The sequence below is a fragment of the Sprattus sprattus genome (assembly GCF_963457725.1).
Source record: "Sprattus sprattus genome assembly, chromosome: 9".
Classification (NCBI taxonomy): domain Eukaryota; kingdom Metazoa; phylum Chordata; class Actinopteri; order Clupeiformes; family Clupeidae; genus Sprattus; species Sprattus sprattus.
In genome coordinates this window covers 8,316,730-8,335,051 of record NC_137928.1, presented here as the reverse complement: position 1 = coordinate 8,335,051, position 18,322 = coordinate 8,316,730, and the positions used below count along the sequence as shown (strand labels likewise).

Below are 18,322 nucleotides of genomic sequence, written 5' to 3'. Positions count from 1 at the left end.
GGATTTGAACACAGCGATTGAGATTTGAGTGACACGGCGTCAGGGGTTGTTTTTTTTGCATTTAGGGAATTGTTGGTAACCAGAACGTTACGTTGTCATATAGTTGCTTGCATTGATTCGATGGATTTCTTCGACGTAGTCATTTGCCATTTGTTTTTCTTCGAAAAGAAGAGCCCCGAGATAGATAGGGTTTTGGAATTGAGATATCAAATGCGGTAACCGGTATCTATATTGAAACTTCCCACACTAAGGAGGAAAAGGTGACAGTAAGGATGACATAGAGGACCTGCTCTTAAACGTATTGTCTTGTCTTGCGAATGATGGAAATGACGGTGACGGCAGTGCAATGAAAAACAAGCGCAATATAGAAAACGTTATCGCTGCAACTGGTTCTTTGCAGTTCGGGAAATGGATCTTACGATGAACAAACACATTGTAACGGTAAACCAATGGTGAGTAGAAGCAAACACACTCAATCCGAAATTCAAGAAAATATTTTCCGTAACACCACAGTAAAACCAACGGCATTCGGAAATGGAGACGGGTTGTCTAGTTTGGATGCTGTTTCTATGGACGATAACGGGCCTTTCGGTGGTGACCTGCTCCGTTGCTGGCCCACAACGCTCCGACTCGATGGCTATTCGTATTCCCCTGCGGCAAGGCCCCCACTCCAAAGCACAGCCTGCGGTTCTGCTGCCCGCTCCAAGGGCGACTCGAAAGCGGCGAGCTGCCAGTGGCATCAATTTTGTGAATATGATAGACAACCTCCGAGGGAAATCTGGACAAGGTTACTATGTCGAGATGGCTGTAGGCAACCCAGCTCAAAAGGTGAGAGTGTGTATGTTTCTTTATTCTATTGACACCCAGATCTGACAAAGCCAAAGTGTATCACATCTCTTTCATCATTCAGATACAAGTATTTTTTTGCATAAATTGTGAAAACCGAATCCAAATATCCAAAAACTATACCATTAGTAGAGTAGGAGCAGACAGATAGAGAGAGAAAGAGCGAGAGAAAAAGCTTTGATGCAGCTGAAGGACAGGGTACATGCTTGCACAGGGATAACCTCAGGACAGAAGTCACTGGTGAGACACTGAGACACTCACAATGCCAACACCACTTTGCCACAGCCACCCTCTCTTGGAGGACTGGTGGGTAATCCCATGCTCTCTGTGAAATAAATACTCGTCACAGCTCCCAAAAGTAATCTTCAGAAACATCATCATGTGCTTGTGACGTGTTATTATTACATAATAACATAATATTATCCTTTACCCACCACATTACACAACCAGTTTTGATTTGCCCTGCCTGAAACACTTCCCAGGACCGGCCCACACTCCGTTACTCTGTGTTCATTTTCCCATTCTGATGTTTTCCCTGCATCAGCAGTTTGCCTCCCCCTCTTCATATGCTGTGTATCTAGGACTCATAGATAACCTGGGCACACTTCCCTGTGAGGGATGTATTTTTGGCAGAGCATAGAGGGGGGGGGGGTCCTGGGAGAGAGCCCAAGAAAGAGAGAGTGTGAGAGAGAGAGAGAGGAAATATCAGTGGATTTGTGGCAGGGTTGGAGGTCTGTCTGTGTCAGGATACAGCTTTGCATCCCGGATTAGCAGGCGAGAGCAGGAAGCAGGCAAGACGGATCGATGGATAGGAGTCAGCGTATTATCCCTCAGATGGCAGACGGGGACGCGTGACTGCATGGCGGGGCACAGAAAGTGAGGAAAAGAGGCAAACATCCGTGCTGACAAACTACAATGGGCCATAAAGGAGCCTGGCTGTGCGGCTCCCTTCCTTTGGTGATAAATGACAGAAAAAAACAAGGGAAATAGAAATATCTGGGGAAATAGAAGGCCTTGGATTCTCATTCATACGTAGTGTAGTTAGTGAATCTCTTTATAGCTGCAATCTCTTGTATTGATCTCTATTTGATCTCTGATCTCTTTCTCCTTGCTCTATCTCTCTTTCTCAGTTTCTCATTATTGGTGCTCTGTATGCAATCCACTGGCTCCTCTTGCCCTTAGATACCCTCTCTTTCCTCATCCCCCTTGACTGTTCTCAGGTTGCCCTCTCTGGCTCTCCCCTCCACTCTGTCTCTCCTTTCCTCTCATTCACTGCATGTGGGGGTGAATGAGGATCGCATTTTGCACAGTCAGTGAGTCTGTCCAACTTTCAGCCAATCTTTGGTGCCATGCAGGAGGGCGATCAATAATGAATATGCTCTTTAAATACCACAGAGTGCTAGTTGGAGCTTTAAAGACCCCACTCCACACACACACACACACACACACACACACACACACACACACACACGCACACACGCACACAATCATTTGCCCAAAAAACCATCTGAGAATACAATATAAAATATGTGATTTTAACAAGACCACAAGTAGAATGTATGTTTTTTAACCAAGTCAACTGGTTCACAAAGAGCACAGGAAACCTCCCACAGGGAGTTTAACACACATAATGCCTTCTCTATCATTGAGGATCACAATGCTTTGCAGTGGTCTACCACTTCCCCCGCCCACATTTTTCCTACTGGTCGGAGATCGAACCGGCCACCCTACGGTTTCACGCTATAAACCCTAACCAGTTGGCCACGGCTGCCCCAGTGTTTTGGATAGCTTTTCAATACCAGTACCTTAAAGATCTAATTAAGGTTTCTAAGAATGAATGGAAGTTCGAGGAAGCATTTCAAATGAAGAGGATGACATACATAATATATAAGCACACTTAGTGAAGAGAAATGTGTGAAAAAGGACTAATATCAGGGAGAAAAAAACATGAATGTTTAATGTTGACAGTCACAATTCAAGAGTGAATTATGTGTGTTTGCTCACGTTTAATTATCAGTCATTAACGCAGTTTCAATGAATCCTCACGATCAATCACTGTCCAAGTTAGATCACGATTACCCATGCTGAACTGTTCGTGGCTTGTGCTCTGTGTGTGATAACTAATTAATCTCCTGTATCAGTAACTAGAATCCTTTCATTTAATGTGGAAGAGCAAATAACACTAGACTTAGCCAAAGAGCCTAAAAAAGTTGGTGTTCTCTTACAGTTGAACATCCTGGTGGACACAGGCAGCAGTAATTTCGCTGTTGGAGCTGCTCCTCACCCCTTTCTTCGCAGATACTACCATCGGTCGCTGTGAGTTAGCGCAAGTGTTTAAGCTCTTTGGTCAGCACTGTACTGCATGGTCAGTGCATGGTGGTCAGCACTGTACTGCATGGTCAGTGCATGGTGGTCAGCACTGTACTGCATGGTCAGTGCATGGTGGTCAGCACTGTACTGCATGGTCAGTGCATGGTGGTCAGCACTGTACTGCATGGTCAGTGTATGGTTTGGTTTTGCAATCATGCTTTGGTTAAAAAATTGTTTTGCATTACAGTAATGGGAGGTCTAATCTAGTTATGCACAATAACCTATGATAAGATTGAATCCAGTTATACACAGAGCGTTTGCTTAATTATCATATACCAATATGCTGCTCACTATTGGCCATTGAATTATGTAAATATACTACAAATGAAATTGTTAATTAATTGCTAGTTGCTATTGCAATGCTTTTATGAATGTAACTGAATGTTAAATACACATCAGAAGCTTTCTCTGTCCATGGTACTTAACCTTCCCTTTGCCCCACTTCTTGTTGCAGGTCCACCTCATACAAAGACCTAGGCCGCAGCGTGTACGTTCCCTACACACAGGGGCGCTGGGAGGGGGAGCTGGGCACTGACGGGGTCTCCATCCCCCACGGGCCCAATGCCTCACTGAGGGCCAACATCGCGGCCATCACCCAGTCTGACCGCTTCTTCATCAACGGCTCCAACTGGGAGGGAATCCTGGGACTGGCCTACGCTGAAATTGCCCGGGTGAGTGTGGGTTTTGTGAGGAGCCAGGGCACACATACTGACCAAGTACTAAGCACACCCAATGCTGATTAACGTTGTTCTTCGTCTTTTTTCCCCCCCAATAGCCTGATGAGACCCTGGAGCCCTTCTTTGACTCACTGGTCCGGCAGACCAGCGTGCCCAACCTCTTCTCCCTGCAGCTGTGTGGCGTCGGATACTCCCAGAACTACAGCCTGGGCAGTGCCACTGTTGGGGGAAGCATGGTGAGAATGAGAGAGGGAAGGAGATAGAAGCCATACCATCATAGACAGAAAAGCCATGACACAGAAAAACAAAACAAGCAAACAAACAAAAAAACGAAGAAAGGATGTGGATGCTGGAAAAATAATTGTGTAAAGTTTACAAAATGTACTAAAAATCTAAGTCCACTGAGACTGTTTTGGGAATGGCATTTTCAACATATAGGGACAAGGCTATTTACTTATATATTAACATGCTCTTCCCATAGATCATTGGCGGGACAGATTCCTCTCTGTATGTAGGAGACCTGTGGTACACTCCTATTCGCCGGGAGTGGTATTATGAGGTCATCATTGTGCGCATTGAGGTCAATGGACAGGATCTTGACATGGATTGTAAAGAGGTCTGTTAAAAAATGGAAAATATTACACATTTTTGACTCATTTGAATACTTGAATACATATTTTATCGCCATTCATTATGTCTTTTTTTGTATCTTAGATATTTTACATTTTTCATGTGTTCACTTCATAGTCATTTGAGCTCATACAAATTCTGAAATGTACATATTTTGTTATTGTTGTGTTTTTGGATATAATTTACACACTTTTAATTCTATTCTTCTTTGATATATCTTTGCAGTATAATTACGACAAGAGTATTGTGGACAGTGGCACCACCAACCTGCGACTCCCTCGCAAAGTTTTCCAGGCGGCAGTGAAAGCGATTGAAGCAGCCTCCTCAGTCAGTACTTGTTCTCTTCTCTCCCCTCTGTTTCCTCTCGTATGCAGCATAAAAGAAAGAAAAGTACTGTGGCGATAGTTTTTTATCACTGGAGAGGGTCATGGTCACATGCAGTAGAGTAGCGTTCCTGTGTCAGTCAGTTCAGTTCATCCATTGTTTAACCATTGACATACAAAGGCACAGATTGTTGAGATTCTCTCATTCTGTTACAGGCTACTTATCTTTCCACTCTACCACACTTTTGTTGACATATAAGTCCACACACTATTATCAATTATACCATTTCTACATCATGTTGTACTTCATTTTGTCAAAGTATTAGTATGTAGTCAGAGTATCTTCAACCAAAAAAGAACCATCCGTTGGAAGTGACGTATAATTAAAATATGTGTTATGTTATTATTATTATACTTTTTAGGTATTATTTGTATATTATGTTGTATTATGCAGAATTCTTTATTTCTCAGTGTTGTGTTCTATTTAAAAAAAAAAATATGTTTTGTAAGTCACTTTGGACAAAACCGTCTACCAAACCTTAAACATAAACCCGAAAAACTAAACCTAAATTCTTCTCCCCCTCATTTGTCTCCACCTCAGACTGAGCAGTTCCCGTCGGGGTTCTGGCTGGGTGAGCAACTGGTGTGCTGGCAGGCGGGCACCACCCCCTGGCACATCTTCCCTGTCATCTCTCTCTACCTGATGAGTGAAAACCGCAACCAGTCCTTCCGCATCTCCATACTGCCACAGGTAAGGAAGATGGCTGTTTTGTAGGCTTTTCCTATGTTGAAATTACTTGATCATATAGATCTGCTATCCTTCTTGGAACCAGGACGATAATGTTTAGAAAGATGAAGGGAGACTATGCATCATATCAAGGTATTTGATGCATTGAAACTGTGAACTGTTGATACACTTCATTCTAATCACTGTAAGATGAACACAATCGTTCTGTTGATATGGTTTCAGTTAACATGTAATACCAATGTAATATCATTATGTTTTTTTGAGACAATGAAAATAATAAATGATATACATTGCTGGGCTGGAGGAAGATGGGCGTGCTTCCCCCAAAAAGAACAACAACAAAAACAATTAAGTTGGGGTGCCAGACAAAAAAGAAAAGTCTTAACAAGTTGAAGTTGGGAGTTCACATTTACAGTTGTAATGGCTGTTTATTCAGCTTCCGACTTTGCTAAATTTTCCAAACATCATAACCTTACCATGTTTTATGATAAAGAGTGCCCAAAGAGGTTCATTCTCTTAAAAAAATTCCCCCAACTAAAATAAAATTACTTTTGTAATATTAGTATTTTTATTCACAAAACTGGTAACCTTCAAAGGGCCACTGTCATTCATTCGAGAGTCGTCCTTTGCCAGACAGACTCTGTGACCTCTGACGCATCCCTCTCCTCTCCTCTCCTCCACCCCCCAACTACAATAACATTACTTTTGTAATACTAGTATTTTCATTCACAAAACTGGTAACCTTCAAAGGGCCACTGTCATTCATCCGCGAGTAGTCCTGTGACAGACAGGCTGACACTGTGTGACTCTGTGACCTCTGACGCCTCCCTCTCCTCTCCTCTCCTCTCCTCTCCTCTCCTCTCCTCTCCTCCATCCCCCCTGCAGCAGTACCTGCGTCCTGTAGAGGACGTGGCCTCGGCCCAGGAGGACTGCTACAAGTTTGCCGTGTCCCAGTCGAGCACAGGAACTGTCATGGGTGCCGTCATCATGGAGGGCTTCTACGTGGTGTTTGACCGCCAAAACCAGCGCATCGGCTTCGCTGTCAGCACTTGCCATGGTGAGGAAAGAAGAGCAATGACTCAATCATTTATGTCTTATCAGTCTGATACAACATTACTTCATGTGAAGATAAAACTGTTTACTGTACATTGTCATAGTGTAATTGCTGTTTAATTTGTTGGTTCTAGATGGGAGTTCTGTCTATTGTTTTGCACTTAACCCATACTGCTAAAACTATCTTTACATTATGTGATAATTTCTTAGTTGTTTTGTTATATTCCCATATCCCAATGCATATGAAATGTTTTTCCTGTCTGTTTATCAGTCATGCTATTCATGCGACAGAAACCTTCATGTTGATTGGGATCATTTGCTCTCTCTGTGTCTCTGTAGTGACTCTTTTTATCCCTAATTTCCCTCGGGATTAATAAAGTATCTATCTATCTATCTATCTATCTATCTATCTATCTATCTATCTATCTATCTATCTATCTATCTATCTATCTATCTAGTGCACGATGAGTTCCGCACAGCCTCAGTGGAGGGCCCCTTCCATGGCTTCGACCTTGAGGACTGTGGCTACAACATCCCCCAGACGGACGAGTCCACCCTCATGACCATCGCCTACATCATGGCGGGCATCTGTGCCCTGTTCATGCTGCCATTGTGCCTGATGGTGTGCCAGTGGCGCTTCGCCCGTTGCCTGCGCCCCTTTACTGGCGGGGACTTTGCGGATGACATTTCCCTCCTGAAGTAACCCGTGTTAATGTTTGATAAGGGAGAATGTCAATCGAGCAAATGGCCACACAAACATTAACACAAAACAAAATGATGTGGAGTGTCAAAAAGGATGCACACACACACACGCAAATAGTGGAAATGTTTCCTCTATTTGTTGAGTTTTAACCTTTGTCACACAGACATCAAAGCGCTGATGTCTGACATTGCAACTGTCAGTGAGGGAGGGTGCTTATGTATAAACAGTGTGTGTAACTGTTTTTGTGTGTTTGTGACTGTACAACATGAGTGTGTGGTACGAAAGACAACATATCCAGATCAGGGGACCTTAAGAAATAACTGAATAGTGAAGAAAGCTGAATAGTTTTTGTGATTATGATACCAGCCTCTTACGAATCTCATATCAAGTGCTAATGATTCAAAATGACCTGCTGATGTGACCACATTTTCTGTCAACTTACGGTATAAAGTAACATGGTATAGTGGGATCCTGCAGCTGGCTTTGTAAGTTTATGCATCAAAGTACTGAAGTATGTGTATTTAACAGAATTAATGACACTTTTTTAATGGTTCCTCAACCAAATGTAATATTTGTCGGCTTAACATATCACGTTTATTAATGTGGGACATTGCTTATGCAAACGCATGCATTCAAACACACACTCACCAAAACGCAGCTGTCTGTACATCCATACAAGCATAAAATGTCAAAATATGCAAAGCCAGAATTCACAACTGTCCTTGTCAGGTGAGTTCACTGACACTGTAAGAAAATCAGTCCATTGATGTTCCTCAAAGAACATTCCAACTCCTTCTGGGTCTCCACTGGCAGGGGGAGGACAACATTGGAACTAAGTTTTAGGATGACACACAAGCCTGGGCACTTAACGTAGCAAAATGCACCGTTTCTGTTTAAAGGTTTCCACTAAATCACTGAAGGGAGCAAAGCTTTTTAGTGGACCAGGGTAGGACATGTCAGCGATGGACGAAAAAGTATATGTATTGACTCTATATTGTCTTCTGACTGGTGTAAATAATGTTAAAGGATGGCCCAATCAATAAAGTAACTACGGTACCTATCCATGAGGTGTCTTCATAGTTCTTTAAATAATACATATAATTAACATTCATTTATATGCAATATTTACATATTCACTACCTGCCAAAGTTGTAGAACACCACCTTTTATTTTTTTCTGAAAATTAAGTGTTTCAAGTTCGGTAAATTACTTGGAAGTACACTGGTAGCCTCCCGGTGCAACAGAGGCAGTAGGCTACACTGCCAAAGATTTAAAAGTTATTGTTGTTGTTGTTGTTTTTTTAATATATATATATATATATTTTTACAAAATGCCTTTTTCAGGGATCAAGTAATGAGAGAGTGGGCCACCAGCAGAGTGACTGGCACCCTTAAAAAATACAAATGCTATATGTTCAACACTGTGTAAATTACATTTCGTTCCAGTGCCTGTCTCAGATGAAGTGGTGATTATTGCCATTAGGCCTAGACAGTTGTGTTGCTGTGCTTTCAAGTTAAGCCAAATCCATTGTAGGTTAAGTGAACCTAAAAAAAACTTAAGTTAGTCTGTGAGCAGTTTCTACCAAAAAGGGGTACAGACTTTGTGCGACATCTGCTATATTACCACTGCTAAGCTATGGGACTGTTCGCAACATTCTCAAACCATCTATTATTACTGGTACCAAGGTTGGATGTGCGATGTTTAGGATGGGCAGAGTGACGTACAAGTCTGTTGGGAAAACGCAGACAACACTCTTTCTTGGAAAACATGTTGCGACATAACACCGGATATGACGGTATTGATCAGAGTTGCGGAAGTATCTGTGTTAGTCGCTGACATGACAAGTTCGAAGTCGGTGCAAGAAGCTGATATTATAATTCAGTGTAATCTTCGAAGGGACACATTGACATAAAGGTATGTAGGCTATAGTATATTAGTAAGTTATGTACAACAGCCATGTTGGTTTGTATACAACTAACAGCTTCGTTATCCACGGGACTGTCAGGTTAGCTAACGCTATTGCCAATTAGCGAGCTCTCCAAAGCGAACCATGACAATAGTGATCTGGAGAAACATAACACCCTGTGCTAGGTTAAAAAAATATCAGTTTGCTAGTCAGTCTTGACTTAAACCTATTGTATTAAACAATCGTATAATACATTTGTCACATACGCCGACGTTAGATAGTTAGGTCACTAGACCTGATGTTGACTCAGTTCACCTGCTGCAAGGATACATTTAGTCACACCAGTTAGTTACCTCCTGTAACCAAACAAACGTATTAGGTGAAATAAATCGAAGCAAACTACTAAGCTGACCAATTTAGATTACATAGCGTTAACAGCATACATAGCTTTTTAGCGTTTCCCACACATTTGTGAAACAGGATTTTCGAACATTTCACCTTTTTCTTGGCTTGTCATAACATTTAGTTTCGTGACACATGGCTATACAGCAGAGGAGGGTAGAGAAGGCTACAATACAGGAGGGCCGTTAACATTCTTTTAAAATATAAATCTCATGATCATAAGTCCCAAACCATTGACTCTACGTCAGCATCGGCCTTTGATGATTTTTATACAGTAGATGGCGTGTTGAGCCATCAACCAATAAAATGTAGATACACAATTATAATTTTTTTTTTTTAAATCAAAGTTCAGTCATATAATTTAATTTACAACTCAAAAAACATATTTAAGTGTACAATGCCTCTTAAAGTGTACTCGCTGGAGTTACAGTTACTTTTAGGTCGCACACAGTGACACACATTTCATCAGGATGGTCCGCTCAGACTGTGGGTGTTTCTCAAAGTCAAGGAAGGATCCATGACGGCTGTGTTTCAAGGATGCTACGTCATCTAACCCTGCCAAAGGATTATCCGATGTCTAGGATCCTCTGTACTCTACCAAGGGCTGAGTCCTTAATTTAGAGAATATTCAAGGATGCAGTTGGATCCTCTGCGTTCTAAAAGCACCCACAATCCTATGCACACGTACAATAGGGTTTAAACAAATAAAATAGTAGCTTAGAATTTAAAGACGGGACCTTTTTAATGACCCACACCTGCTCACTTGCTAGACTGTTCTATTGTTTGTGTTGAGTCTTGCCTAGTCTAGTATGAAGGATCCAACTAGGAAGGCCCAAGAAGGCCCCGTCCTACCAAGGAAGCATCCTTGACTTTGAGAAACGCCCTGTCTGTACCGCACCTGTCTGTGCCGCACCTGTCTGCTGTGTCGTCCCTCCCCCTTACAAATGATACTTCCTCACAAAGCCTTTTGTCTGTCAGATTCTTGCTGTTATGTTGTCAGTTTGTGTTTCCCCATTGCTGTTTAATGAGATGTTCCTACGGATGTTTTTCTCTCCGCCAGGCTGCAGTACTAATGTGGAGCGGCAGCGTTGAAGTCCCGTGCTTACCGCCATGGCATCATCCCCATCTTTCCCTCTCCTCCTCTTCCTCTCCCCTCTGATCCTCCTGACCGTTCACCCACTGCACACCCCACCTCTGTCACCACCAGACAACCCCCATTTCCGTACCCCTCCCCCATCCTGTGGCCCGGGACAGTCGTGGGCAGTGCGTCTGCACGCCCGTCTGGACGAGGAAGGGCACGACCTGGACGAGCTGGCGCACCTGGTGGCGGAGGATGCCGGCCTGGAGAACCGTGGCCAGATCGGCCAGCTGGCCGGACACTACCTGCTGTGTCAGGGGGCCGACGAGGGCCAGGGGCCTACCAGCGCGGGGAAGGCCCTGGCTGGCCATCGGTTCGTAGCATGGCACTCACAGGAGCTCATCCTCAGCAGATCGAAGAGGAGTGTGGCGTTCAACGATCCCAAGTATCCCAAACAGTGGCATCTGGTGAGTAAAGATGACTTGTTTGAGAAATGTCATAGGTAAAGTGGAAAAATCTCCTGGAAGTGGTAGTGTGCAGGATTAGCGGTGTAGGCTCTGCTGTGATTTTGTTTACATGGCAAACTGCAGAAGGCTTGCAAGGAGTGTTCCTTTGTCCTAGACCATGAAGATCTTGCCCTGGTTCGTAACACATGGCTCTGCGGCCAGTCCAAGGTGTCTGACCCCTAAGGCCCGATGCACACTGCCTGCGTTGCGTGTGTAGGACTGCTGTGTTGCGTAGCCGCTGCGGCTTGGTTTCACGGATGTATTCACACTACAGACGTGTCTGCTGCGGCGCTGCTACGGGCATCACCATAACACCAAATAAACACATAACAAATGCATGGTTCTCACTGTGAGTGGGAATGAGGTTGCCTACATGTGCGTACGTGTGCGTACATGTGCGCTTGAAACGCCCATTCCATACAACTTTTAAACGGCACAGCATTTAGGTTTATGTGACTGGATGAAAAAAAACTGGAGCGCTGCCTGAGCCACGCCTGAGCAGTGCATCTCATGCAGGCAGTGTGCGTGCTGTAACCCGTTCACATGGGAGCCGACATGAAAATCGACAGTAAGCGCCTGAACCTGAAATGTGAGAGGCAGGCCTGAAGTCAAGTGCGTCAACAATGAGTCACTCAGGATCAAGTCACACTGAAACAGACACTTGAGCACCAAGAATGACTGAAGAAGGAAGATTTGGATTTCTTTTCATTTCAAGTATAATGGTGATAATAAAAGACTTTCTGTCCAATGTAAAATGACACTCTTTATAAAAATGACTCCTCTAGCAACATTACTGTTCTACTACAACAAAAGCAACTGTGGTTCCGAGTAATGTTCCTTCCTGATTTAACAGGGAGTTTTTACTTCCCCCTGTCGCTATTGTGCTTGCTTTAAGGGAAGACCATTGTATTGTTTTGGCGCTATATAAATAAAATGGAATTTAATTGAATTAAAAGCAATCCAGCACAAGTATGCCATAATCAAAGCCTGCATTGTTGCTGTATAATTTATAGTTTCAACACTACCAATATCTTGGTGAGTTCACTGCAGAAATGTTTTATAATTATAATAACAATGCAGCTCTAATTCCAATGCAGGTTTCCTGCTAGGGTGTGCTATGTTTGACTAAATCACCCCCTTTTCTGGGTTCTTAATTGCCTGATTCTTAATTCTTCCACTGGCATCATCTCTCCTGTACAGCACAATGAGCTCAGAGCGGGCATGGACATCAATGTGACAGGAGTCTGGGAGCGCAACATCACAGGAGCAGGGGTCACTGTGGTTGTCGTTGACGACGGTGTCCAACACACTCTGGCAGATATTCAGCCCAACTATGTAAGTACACTAGCCGTCACTTGTTGCTCTAGTTTGGTGTGAGTGTCCTTATTCTGTTGCTATTGTTGGGCATTTTTATGTGTGGCCTGACCAAGGGAAGTTGATCGATACTGACAGTTAAAATGTACTTATGTCCTGAAAACATTGTATTTTCGATTTACGTTTAAAACTTCAATGTGAGTGCATTGCCTCTGTGTTTTGAAGAGCCCTGAAGGCAGCTATGACTTGAACTCCAATGACCCTGACCCAATGCCCCACCCTGATGCCCGGAGTGACAACCACCACGGAACTCGCTGCGCGGGTGAAATAGCAGCCGTGTCCAACAACAGTTTCTGCGCTGTGGGCGTTGCTTACGGCAGCAAAGTCGCAGGTGTGTGTGTGTGTGTGTGTGTGACCGTGTAAAAATATTGTGAGATGGGAATGGTTAAGCTCTAAATACAAAAAATACGTCCAACTCTAGTTTAGAACATTCCAGTTCAGGGCAAATGTGAATGAACTTGGGTTGAAATTTGCCAGAGGATTTGATCAGTCATGTAATGATCAGTATTCGTAATGTTCAAGTTATCCCTAATTGTAGTGTTCTCATATGACCTAACATAACGTGACGTGTACAGCCAGACATTTCTGTGAGAGCCGGAATGGAGCTGTGTTCTATGGACAATGCGTTCTATGGTCATATGATCTAAAAGAACCGTTGGAACCTTTTGTTTGTGTATTAGGTATCAGGGTGTTGGATGGACCCCTAACCGACAGTATGGAGGCGGTTGCTTTTAACAAACACTATCAGGTCAATGATATCTACAGTTGCAGGTAACAAAAATGCCATCTTCTGCTAAATCCACTCTTATTTCAGTATGCTGAGAAACATATCAGGAAACAACTAGATAGATAGATAGATAGATAGATAGATAGATAGATAGATAGATAGATAGATAAATACTTTATTAATCCTGTGGGGAAATTCTGGAATCGTCGGAATTATGTTGTAATCATTAGAAGTATATATACTAAATGCTGTCAGCTATTGAACTATTTTACTGGAATACACTGACTAATATCTGAAGACACAGGGTGGTGTTCAGTGGTTTCCTGTGTGGAGGTGTGACTCGTGTTTGCACTGTTCTCCTCTCGCAGCTGGGGACCCGATGATGATGGCCGTACTGTTGATGGACCACATCCTTTGGGCAAGGTTAGCTTTCACAAAGAAAACACACACACACAGACACACACAGACACACACACACTCAAAGTAATTAGTCCTGGCTTTTTGATGCTAGGAGAAATCCGAGTGACCGTGTGTACAAAAGGTCACTGACTTGACTGCATTAAAGCAACCACAATACCTACCACAGAATTCTTGAAGCCTGAATGCCTCCATGGCCTTCTGAAGGCTTTTGTGCTGCCCTGACGCCTGTCTGGCCTCCATGGCTCGTGTGAAGAGCTGGATGGCTGAAAGCAGTGTGGAGGCGGCCGAGAGGAATGTGACTCATTGTGTGTCAGTCTTAAAGTGCACTTACCATCACACCATGTTCTACTGGTTAGCTGATGTGTGAGGCTCTAATGTGCTGCTTTGATAGGGTCTCCTGTTGGAAGGTAGAATTTTCCTTTGTTGTGCTGTCAAGGGCGCTGCTGGCAAATTCTCACTTCCTTTCTCATCCAGCAGATGGCAGTGTCTCACAAACCTTGAGTGATTTCAGGACACGGCCCTAATGTGGAGATTTTTCATGTAGGTGCAGAAACTCCCTTCAGTGGGATAGTTAGACATTAAATAAGGATGTGTGTGTCTGCCTCCGGACCAGCATGTTAAAGAAAACCTGTTGAACCCATCTACTTGAATCCCCTGAACACTTTTGTGAACAGTTTCTCTTGAAACCTGATCTTAAAAAGATTTGAAGCTATACCTGCTAACCCACTGTAACAATCAGAGTTATATACACAAGTGTAACACACTTATTACTTAACAGGCTTGATTTACTTAAGCCACATCTGAATTTTTCAGTTACCCCTCATTTCCTCCCTAGAAATCTAGAAAATGTCTGACGCAGACACAAATTTCTGAAAAAATTTGTGGACAAATGTGTGCCCTACAGGTTCTCAGAGATGAATGCAAGGGAGTAAGAACATTCTAGAAGGCTGTAGTCCAGGCTTCTTTTCAGTCCGCGGAGCAGTGGCTGGGAGGAAAGCATCCGTCACTGAAGGCTCTGGGTCCTTGGAGGCAGCTCTGCTCCTTCAGTTGCCTCTGATTCCCTCTTCTGTCGCAGGCTTGGCACAATCGATGGAAACTTCAGTAAAAGAGAAATAACCATTATAGCTGCATGTCTCTGAGGCCCAATAAACGGGGCCATGTTAGAGCACCGATTACAGGGCAGTTGTGCTGGTGGACAGAGGACATGAGCTGAAGCAGTCGGAAAGAATTCAGAGCTTTTTTGTGTTTTGTTGTGATTATTCATTGCTACCATCATTTTCCTTGATTCTCTGAAGAGTAGTAAATGATGTCCTTACAAGAACTGGCCATTTCTGTGTGGTGCTGTTTTTATGTAGTGCATTCCAGGCCATTTCTGTGTGGTGCGGATTTTATGTAGTGCATTTCAGTCAGAGAAAATTATTGCTTGGAAATGATCACTTGTTCGACATTGGCATCACCATATTTTTTGTGCTTTTTGTCATTGATGTTTTTAACAGAATAGATTTGGCTATTAGTTTTCAAACAAAGGAATATGGAATCTGGATGTCTGTACCTGTTCTAAAGTGCTGTAAATGTCTGAATGCTTTTTGTCATTGTGCTCCGAGAGTTCTGTGTGTGAAAGTAAGAGCCCATTAGGCCTCCACTGTAGTGATAGACATTCCTGACAGCCCTGTTAAAATGTGCTTTACCTCTGTCTCCCTCTAGGCGGCGCTGCAGCATGGTGTGATAGCCGGCAGGAGGGGCTTTGGCAGCATTTTTGTTGTTGCCAGTGGCAACGGTGGCCAATACAACGACAACTGCAACTACGACGGCTACGCTAATTCCATTTACACTGTTACCATTGGTGAGCCACACGTCAGGCCAAGCAGGGCCGCCATATAATCTCCCTTAGACTTCCTGTGTTTAACCGTAGCTCAGTGTTATGATGTGTTCCTGTCTGCACACCCTAAAAATAGTATCCCATTAGTGTATAAAAACAAAATGTGTATTTTTGGGTGTGGTGTCTATGTTAGGATTACTGTTTGAGTGGGTCAAAGAGAGGGATTTAGTTAAGGGTATGCTAATCCACCATGAGCATACCCTGAGATTTCTATCTGGGTGTGATGTATTAATGTGAGAGTGTCTGAAATGTGTGTGTGTGTGTGTTTCAGGAGCGGTGGATGAGAACGGGAGGATGCCCTTCTATGCGGAGGAGTGCGCGTCCATGCTGGCGGTAACCTTCAGCAGCGGAGCAAGATCTCTGCGCAGCATTGTAAGTCTGCAACCCCCCCCTCACACACACACACACACACTTACACTCACACTCAGAGACACCAAGACACATACAGATATTTTCTTCTACATAAGTGGCTTTACATAGTCACATGCATTGTCATATACACACATGCAATTTCTCTCAGTGAGCAATGAGCAGCAGACTTTTTAAACCAGACCTCTCCCTGAACTGCACTAGCATAGCTAGACAAATGTATTTGGGTGGCCCTGTTGGATATAAGGTATGGAGGAACCAAAGCAAAAAGTGACCTGTAGAAGAGTTGACACTTATTGTGTAAGATGTCATGAAAACATTATTTGTATTGGCCTACCACTGGTTTTGTTTGGTGTTGTTTAGCAACATATGGTAGTGTCAGAGGCAGGCTGCAGCATTATTTCTTCATTTGATGCTACAAGGATTTTCTCAGTAACATTAACAACACGCAGCATGTCAAACCTGGAGATGTGGCGACTGCGAATAGACTACTCACTGAGCATCTGCAGCATTGAACATGAAACTGCATCACTGCAGATTTACTAATAGCAAGGGTAACTAACCACACAACCGTAAGATGGCCACAAACCTAGACTGCCCTTTTCATACGGCCCTCTGTTCCTCTCTCTTGATACATGGATTCTTTACAAAAAACCTGTCCAGATTCAGAGAGATTTCTCTATAGAACTTTGCATGTTAAATTAAATCCCTAGCTAGCTAGCTTGCCGTGATCTGTCACTGACCGCCAGTTGAAATCCTTCAACTCATAGCGGGCTACAAAAAGCATTTACAAGCTGTGACGCGTTCCAAAGGGGGTTGTTACAAAGTACTGACCATGCAGGGTGCCCAAACCTTTTTTTTTTTTTTGTTATTTTGAAAAAAGATGAAAATAGAAATGTAATCTTGTAATAAATTATTGAAGAAATCTGTTTGCTTAGCTATTCACAGTAACAGACATTTTGACCAGGGGTGGCCAAACCATAGCATGCCACTGTATACTCATGCGTTAGACCATATCCAGTGGGTAGTGGCAGGGGACATTGTGGGAAACATGGAAACGATACCAAGCTCACCAGGCGTTGTTTGCCCCTGTTTGCTGCCATCTCCTTGGTGACATGGTTTAGCAAAGTGATGTCAGCTCTTGCGCACAGAGCTCCGCTGTGGTTTCTTAGCCACCACGGCTAGCTAAAACCTCAGCCGGCCCCTCAGAATGGGTATTTGGGGTTTTGACTCTCCGTCCATCCATCCATCTTTCTCTCTCTCTTTCTCTCTCCCTCTCCCTCTCCCTCTCCCTCTCTCTCTCTCTCTCGCTCTCTCTCAACTCATAACCTGGCCTCTCTCCTGGTGTGACAGCCCCAGCCACTAGCTTGATGCTGAGCAGTGATTCTTCACCACATGTTCCCTTGCCCCCCCCTCATGCCTTCCACAGCTGGCTGGATGTAGCCAGCAGATTATATAAAACATTTGTGGAGGATCTGTGTAGGTCCACAGGCAGAAAAAACGTAGATGGGCTTTTTCCTACAGTGTTTGAGCTTCTCAGAAAAGCCATATGTGCTGTTGAGTGACAGATGAGATGTTTTTGGTGCCCTGAGTAAGAGTGCTTGACACAAGCTTGTGAAAGCTAATGCAGCAGATTTGTGATGAATGGGGTTATGAGAGGCCTGTAATTTATATGCAGCCGTGATAGAAGATCATGTTAAGAAGGTTAACCATCTGTACATTCCCATTTGTGTGTAATCCTTTCTCGGAGGCTGATGCATCTTAGCAACCTACCAGTGAGTTTATTGGAACTCAAGCAAGCAAGCCTGTTGAAGGATACCGCGTGGACGGATGTAAGCAAGTTTCTGTTGACCAAAGCACAAGATATTTGGTGGATGTCTAAGAGAGCCTAAGAGAGATTGAGCTGTGCTACAAGCTGCTGACGTGTTTTATATCATGAGGGTTTTGAGGGACGTCATGGAGCTATTCTGTTCTCAAGGAAATGTGCCTTAAGACTGAGGTTGCAGACTCCTCCCGCAGTCCTCCTCCCGCTTAAACAATACTACGCAGATTAGTTTGTGTTGCCAAAACATTCTCATCAGTCTGCGCTCTTTTTGCACATGCATATGACCTTTGACATTGTTCATACCATGCCCTAGAGGTGGAACTACAGGAGCAAAATTACATTCTGCCTTTAGGGAAATCTTCTGCTGTTGTCAGGATGCACACAAGAACCCTGTCATTGCACCAAGACTGAGACTATCCACATCCGGCAAAATTATTTAGATCACTTGTGTGTCTGTAAACCCCTCCACTGCCCACCACATTACCC

The 18,322-nt window shown here is 43.6% G+C and overlaps 2 protein-coding genes across 2 annotated transcripts in view; both read left to right on the top strand.

Annotated features, from left to right (window-relative positions):
• Positions 1 to 534: 534 nt before the first annotated feature.
• Positions 535 to 7,350, top strand: bace1 (beta-secretase 1; the record flags this gene model as incomplete). The annotated part of the gene is made up of 9 exons (XM_080844373.1): positions 535 to 828; positions 3,074 to 3,162; positions 3,671 to 3,887; positions 3,992 to 4,129; positions 4,375 to 4,509; positions 4,749 to 4,850; positions 5,448 to 5,597; positions 6,480 to 6,651; positions 7,106 to 7,350. 9 exons carry the CDS (start codon positions 535 to 537, stop codon positions 7,348 to 7,350), a joined length of 1,542 nt encoding a protein of 513 aa, XP_080700499.1.
• Positions 7,351 to 9,163: 1,813 nt separating this feature from the next.
• Positions 9,164 to 18,322, top strand: part of pcsk7 (proprotein convertase subtilisin/kexin type 7) — a 20,641-nt gene continuing 11,482 nt past the window's right edge. Inside the window, exons 1-8 of the mRNA XM_080844683.1 lie at positions 9,164 to 9,264; positions 10,719 to 11,203; positions 12,443 to 12,577; positions 12,782 to 12,947; positions 13,297 to 13,387; positions 13,712 to 13,766; positions 15,468 to 15,606; positions 15,914 to 16,014. Coding sequence (XP_080700809.1) covers positions 10,769 to 11,203; positions 12,443 to 12,577; positions 12,782 to 12,947; positions 13,297 to 13,387; positions 13,712 to 13,766; positions 15,468 to 15,606; positions 15,914 to 16,014 — 1,122 coding nt within the window. The 5' untranslated portion in view covers positions 9,164 to 9,264; positions 10,719 to 10,768. The remainder of the gene's footprint in view (positions 9,265 to 10,718; positions 11,204 to 12,442; positions 12,578 to 12,781; positions 12,948 to 13,296; positions 13,388 to 13,711; positions 13,767 to 15,467; positions 15,607 to 15,913; positions 16,015 to 18,322) is intronic.